This window comes from Scylla paramamosain, chromosome 39 (assembly GCF_035594125.1).
Source record: "Scylla paramamosain isolate STU-SP2022 chromosome 39, ASM3559412v1, whole genome shotgun sequence".
In the NCBI taxonomy this organism is placed as follows: domain Eukaryota; kingdom Metazoa; phylum Arthropoda; class Malacostraca; order Decapoda; family Portunidae; genus Scylla; species Scylla paramamosain.
Window position 1 is genome coordinate 2750929 of NC_087189.1, and position 6572 is coordinate 2757500.

At 44.8% G+C, this 6572-nt stretch overlaps 1 protein-coding gene across 1 annotated transcript in view; it reads left to right on the plus strand.

Moving 5' to 3' along the window:
- The first annotated feature begins 448 nt into the window (after positions 1–448).
- LOC135092336 (glucose-6-phosphate 1-dehydrogenase-like) overlaps positions 449–6572 on the plus strand; it is a 13287-nt gene continuing 7163 nt past the window's right edge. Inside the window, exons 1-2 of the mRNA XM_063990793.1 lie at positions 449–1471; positions 4846–5065. Coding sequence (XP_063846863.1) covers positions 789–1471; positions 4846–5065 — 903 coding nt within the window. The 5' untranslated portion in view covers positions 449–788. The remainder of the gene's footprint in view (positions 1472–4845; positions 5066–6572) is intronic.

Below are 6572 nucleotides of genomic sequence, written 5' to 3' on the forward strand. Positions count from 1 at the left end.
GAGAGAGAGAGGCTAAAGTAAAAATGATAGTTGAAAGAGAGAGGCTTAGTAATGATGACAATTCACACACACACACACACACACACACACACACACACACACAGATGCATAGTAAACATGACAGTTCAATGAGAATGGGAGGAGGAGTGTTAATGCTTAGAAGCCAGTGACAGCTCACGATGACACACTGAGTGACTTAACATTTATGACACAGGGACCTCAAGCTTTTATGAGATAAACCCACACAAAAAAAAATAACAATTCCTTCAGTCTCAGTGATAAGCATACTCCACTCACCACCACATCCTGGAGAATTAGTACTTGACCTTGAGAATTTTAAAAGGCATGAACTTGAAAGACGTGAGAGTTAGTTATATAAGTTATATAAAGAGAAGATATGAAAGTTTATACCTCCATATCAATGAAAAAATCTCCACATTAACAAGACTTACACGTTTGTTGTACGTGCTGGGAAAGTATAGCGAGACAAACAGTAACCATCCAGTCACTGCAGTTATATATAAATAAGAAAAACGTGGTCACAAGAGGAAATATTGATAAATTTGACCATACGTCTGGCAGCCATACAGTCAGCTGATCCGATAGAAGGTGGCGGTGGGCGAGACTGGAAGAAGTTCGAGTATTCAGTGAAATATTAGCCCAGTAGGAGGACGTGTAGCGTCAGACTCTCCCTCATCAAACTGGGTAATACTTGCGTGGTGTGCGGGGTGGTGACAGGAGACCAGGGAAGCCTTATCAGTGTAGACAGACCGAGTATAAACCGCGGCATGTCAGCGCGAAGCAGTCATTCCTCACTTGCCAAGAGCGAGTCTGCAGGAGCGGAGGAGATGCTCTCACTACTCCGCCAGTCCCTTAAGTCATGCAAGATTCCTGGAGAGACAAATTTCGAGGCTTCAACTCCTCATGTATTTGTCATCCTCGGGGCATCGGGTGACCTGGCCAAGAAGAAGATATACCCGACTCTCTGGTGGCTGTACAGGGACAGACTAGTGCCAAAGAACACGATCTTCTTTGGCTACGCCCGCTCTGACCTAACGGTGGACCAGGTGAGGGACAAGTGCGAGCAGTACATGAAGGTCAAGGAGGGTGAGGAGGAACGGTACCAGGAGTTTTGGAGCTTGAATTATTATGTGAAAGGTTCCTATGACATCAGGAGAGATTACGAATTGCTGAACCAAGAGATGACCAAGGTGGGGACAGAGAGGGCGAACCGCATCTTCTACCTGGCTCTCCCTCCATCAGTGTTCGAACCGGTAACCTCCAATGTGAAGAAGTGCTGCATGGCCACTGGAGGCTGGACCAGGGTCATCATAGAGAAGCCGTTTGGAAAGGATTCAGACTCCTCTGCCGAACTGTCTGCACACCTGGCTGGCCTGTTCAAGGAGGAGGAGATATATCGCATCGACCACTACCTCGGCAAGGAGATGGTGCAGAATCTGATGTCTCTCAGGTAAGCTGTAAGATTCATTAAGTTACCTGTTTTCTTTTTCTCCTCCTCCTACTTGTCTTTCTTCTTTTTCTCATCCTCTTCCTCATCTTCGAACCTGTCTGCTTTCTTCTTTTCTCTCACCTTCCTCCTCCTCCTTCTACTGCCTGTTTTCTTTCTTCTTTTTCTCTTCCTGTCTTCCTTCGCTTTTCTTATAATTCCTCCTCTTCTTTCCTTTCTTCCTCCTTTTATTCCTCCTCCTCGTCTTCCTTTTCTCTTGTCGTCTTCCTTCTCAAGTTACCTGTCCTCTTGTTTTGCCTTCTCTTTCCCCTCTTCTTCCTCCTCCTCCTCCTCCTCCTCCTCCTCCTCCTCCTCCTCCTCCTCCTCCTCCTCCTCCTCCTCCTCCTTCTTCTCTTCCTCCTCCTCCTCCTCCTCCTCCTCCTCCTCCTCCTCCTCCTCCTCCAGTTAGTCCTTTTCTTGTTTTCTCTTCCTCATTCTCGGTTTCTCCTCATCATCCAGCTTCTCAAGTTAGATGCTTTCTTTTCTTCCTCTTCCTCCTCCACCTTCTCCTCCTCCTCTTCCTCTTCATATTCCTTCTTTCTCCATGTCTTCTTTCTCTTCCTCCTCTTCCTCTTCTTCCATGTTCTCCTCTTCTTCCTCCTCCTCTTCCTCTTCCTCTTCCCTTTCCTGTTCGTCCTCTTCCTTCTCTTCTTCCTCTTTCCTTGTAATTCTCTCTCTCTCTCTCTCTCTCTCTCTCTCTCTCTCTCTCTCTCTCTCTCTCTCTCTCTCTCTCTCTCTCTCTCTCTCTCTCTCTCTCTCTCTCTCATTAATGTTAATATAATATTCAGACATGAATAATAATGGCGCCTTTCCTTCATAAAATATTCCTGTGTCAGTCAAACTTTATGTGTTGCAGTGGAAAAAATGTGTATAAAGGAGATTAAAGGAAGAGAAAGGAGGAAAGATAAGGAGAGAGTAAGGGGAGAAGAAGGAAATTATAACATATCTAAGCAAAATAACGAAGGAAGGAACAAGGGAAGGTAAAGAGATGAGAGAGTGAAAGAGGAAGAGGTGGAAAAGATATCTAAGAAAATGATGGAGGAGGAAAAGGGGGAGGAAGAAGAAAAAAGAAAAGATGATAATGTGATTTACTTGTACAGAATAATGATGTTCTATGGAAGAAGGAGAGAGAGAGAGAGAGAGAGAGAGAGAGAGAGAGAGAGAGAGAGAGAGAGAGAGAGAGAGAGAGGAGGAACAGGATGAGAAGGAAGCTGATATGAAAAAGAATGATAAAATACACAGTCTTATTCAGCTCGACAACAGTGACGGATTACACACACACACACACACACACACACACACACACACACACACACACACACACACACACACACACACACACACACACACACACACACACACACACACACACACACACACACACACACACAATCGTAAAGTATATCACGTGATAGTTGAGAGATAACACACACACACACACACACACACACACACACACACACACACACACACACACACACACACACACACACACACACAGCAATAAATCTTTTCATCAGCAAACACTAAAGAGGACACTGTTTTTGCTGATAAATGTCAGGAGGTTAACGAGAGAGAGAGAGAGAGAGAGAGAGAGAGAGAGAGAGAGAGAGAGAGAGAGAGAGAGAGAGAGAGTTACAGTGACACTACCCAAGTAATATAGTATTCAGAAATCCATTACTCTCTCTCTAGGACTGTTTTCAAAGGCCACAGAGGTAATTAATCAAGTTCCCAATGTATTTTACCCTCTAACACTGCAGATCTCAAACTATCAATGGAATCGTGGGAAACACCCTTAAAAACCTATTTTCCTCCGTGCTAGGTGGAAGTAGAAACCCATATAACTTTCACGAGAGGTACAAGAGTTAGCAGCAGACAGAATGGTGACAACAGTAGTAGTAGTAGTAGCAGTAGTGATGTTGGTGGTAGTGCTGGTGGTGGTATTGATCTCATAATACAGATAATAATAACATCTACACATTCCACACTTAAATAGAGATGATCAATATTTCAAACGGGCTGGGTTTGTCATGAGTTGGGTTTGGATGGGGCTGAGTTGGCCTGGGAAGGACTAAAAGGGGCTGGGTAGACCTGGGTTGGGTATGGAAGGGCTTGGAGGGGCTGCCTTGAACTGGGTTGGGCTGGGAAGGGCTGAGTTGGGCTGATGAGGGCTGGGTTTGACTGCAGAGGGCTAAGTTGGGCTGGGAAGAGGACTGGGAAGGGGTGTTGGGCTAGGAAGGGCTGTGAGGGACTGTAAAAATGCCTGATTGAAGGGGGGTATGAAGTAAAGATACAAGTGTTAGTGAAACAATAAAGATGAGATAAGAGAGGCGTAAAGACTTGAAGTGTAATAAAATGTTAAATAAATGTACTGCTTTTATAGACTTGGTAATGAGAAGGAATGAAAATGTTATGTGTGTGTGTGTGTGTGTGTGTGTGTGTGTGTGTGTGTGTGTGTGTGTGTGTGTGTGTGTGTGTTCTCGAATTAATTAACAGTACCTGGAAACGTGTAGGAATGCCTCGTGTGTGTGTGTGTGTGTGTGTGTGTGTGTGTGTAGGGGGAGAGAGAGAGAGATGGGGCTTTGGAAATCCATACACGACCTCGTTCATACATACATACATACATACATACATACATACATACATACACACGCACGTACTGTACATAGCCCTCGGCGATGGTGATGGTGGTGGTGGTGGTGCAAGTAGAAATGTAGAAACCGCAAGGTCTCTCTCTCTCTCTCTCTCTCTCTCTCTCTCTCTCTCTCTCTCTCTCTCTCTCTCTCTCTCTCTCTCTCTCTCTCTCTCTCTCTCTCTCTCTCTCGTAATAAGTTTTGAAAGAAGGAAGAAGAAGACGGGGTAGAAAAAAGAGGAAGACAAGAGAAAGAAAGGGAAAGGGAAGAAGGAGAATAAGAGGAAGTTGAATATATATATATATATATATATATATATATATATATATATATATATATATATATATATATATATATATATATATATATATATATATATATAAGACAAGAGAAGAAAAAAACATGTTTACCACGCTGGGAAAAAAGACGGAAAATATTTTCTGTTCTCTCCCTTGCTTCCTTCCTTCCTTCCTTCCTTCTTTCTTTCTTTATTTATTCTCCTTTCTTCACAACTAGCAATCCTCTCTTCCTTCCTGCCTTCCTTCTTTCCTCCCATCCATCATTTACTTATCCAATCCTGTCTTTCTCTTCACAACTCCACCAACCCTTTCTTCTCTCCTTCCTTCCATCAATTCCTCCGTTCCTCCCATTTCCTCCGTCCTTCCTCCCTCCCTCAGTAATCCATTTCCCACTCTCCCCCCACAGATTTGGCAACAGAATTTTTGGGCCCACGTGGAACAGAGACAACATAGCTTCTGTCTTGATATCATTCAAGGAGCCGTTTGGGACACAGGGGCGAGGCGGATACTTCGACAGCTTTGGTATCATAAGAGACGTAATGCAGAACCACTTGTTGCAAATCCTGTGCCTGTTTGCCATGGAGAAGCCTTGCTCGACCTCCGCTGATGATATACGTGACGAGAAGGTAAGGAAAGAGAGAGAGAGAGAGAGAGAGAGAGAGAGAGAGAGAGAGAGAGAGAGAGAGAGGAGGGGAGCGTGGTAAATATATACGCTATGAGAAGGTAAAGATAAATAGATAAGTAGATAGAGATAGATAGAAGGATTGATGAATGGATAGATAGATTGTTTGAGTTAGAGAGAGAGAGAGAGAGAGAGAGAGAGAGAGATTACCAAGGTGTGTTTTGAAGGTCGTATTTGTGTGTGTGTGTGTGTGTGTGTGTGTGTGTGTGTGTGTGTGTGTGTGTGTGTGTGTGTGTGTGTGTGTGTGTTTCAGTCTCTCTCTCTCTCTCTCTCTCTCTCTCTCTCTCTCTCTCTCTCTCTCTCTCTCTCTCTCTCTCTCTCTCTCTCTCTCTCTCTCTCTCTCTCTCTCTCTCAACTGCACCACTGAACTAATTTTCCTTCTTTCACCTGCGGCGTCCTTGCAGGTGGTCAGCTCTCTCTCTCTCTCTCTCTCTCTCTCTCTCTCTCTCTCTCTCTCTCTCTCTCTCTCTCTCTCTCTCTCTCTCTCTCAGTTTTGTCATGCGTCTACAGGTTTTGCATTCTCTCCTCCACGGTTGAGAGAGAGAGAGAGAGAGAGAGAGAGAGAGAGAGAGAGAGAGAGAGAGAGAGAGAGAGAGAGAGAGAGACGTACTTCCCCAGAAAATACCTGGGAAGAGGAAATGTTTCTTATCAGGGATTCTCTCTCTCTCTCTCTCTCTCTCTCTCTCTCTCTCTCTCTCTCTCTCTCTCTCTCTCTCTCTCTCTCTCTCTCTCTCTCATTTACACTTCGTAGCTCAAGTGAGAAGTTTAGTCATGATGATATTACTTCACTCTCCTCCTCCTCCTCCTCCTCCTCCTCCTCCTCCATAAACCTTGGATTTTGACAATATGGGGTTATTATCTTCATTATATTGTTTTCTTTCGTAAATAACATAGCCCACCTCCTCCTCCTCCTCCTCCTTCTCCTCCTCCTCCTCCTCCTCCTCCTCCTCCTCCTCCTCCTCCTCCTCCTCCTCCTCCTCCTCCTCCTCCTCCTCCTCGAAAACTCAAGGTGAAGTACAGTCGTGCTCTCTCTCTCTCTCTCTCTCTCTCTCTCTCTCTCTCTCTCTCTCTCTCTCTCTCTCTCTCTCTCTCTCTCTCTCTCTCTCTCTCTCTGTGTGTGTGTCTTTCCGTGTCTCTGTGTTCCACCTCATTACTCTTTCTATTCCTCTGGCTTTTTTTTTCTTTTCTCATAACACACACACACACACTCTCTCTCTCTCTCTCTCTCTCTCTCTCTCTCTCTCTCTCTCTCTCTCTCTCTCTCTCTCTCTCTCTCTCTCTCTCTCTCTCTCTCTCTCTCTCTCTCTCTCTCATTCCACCTCACCACACGTCAAATGATTCAGGTAAAGGTCCTCTATCTGTCTATCTCTGTTTTTCCCTCAGCCTCATACCACCTCACCTTTCTCTTTCTCTCCCTCACGCCACCTCAACTCAGCATTTATCTTTCCCTT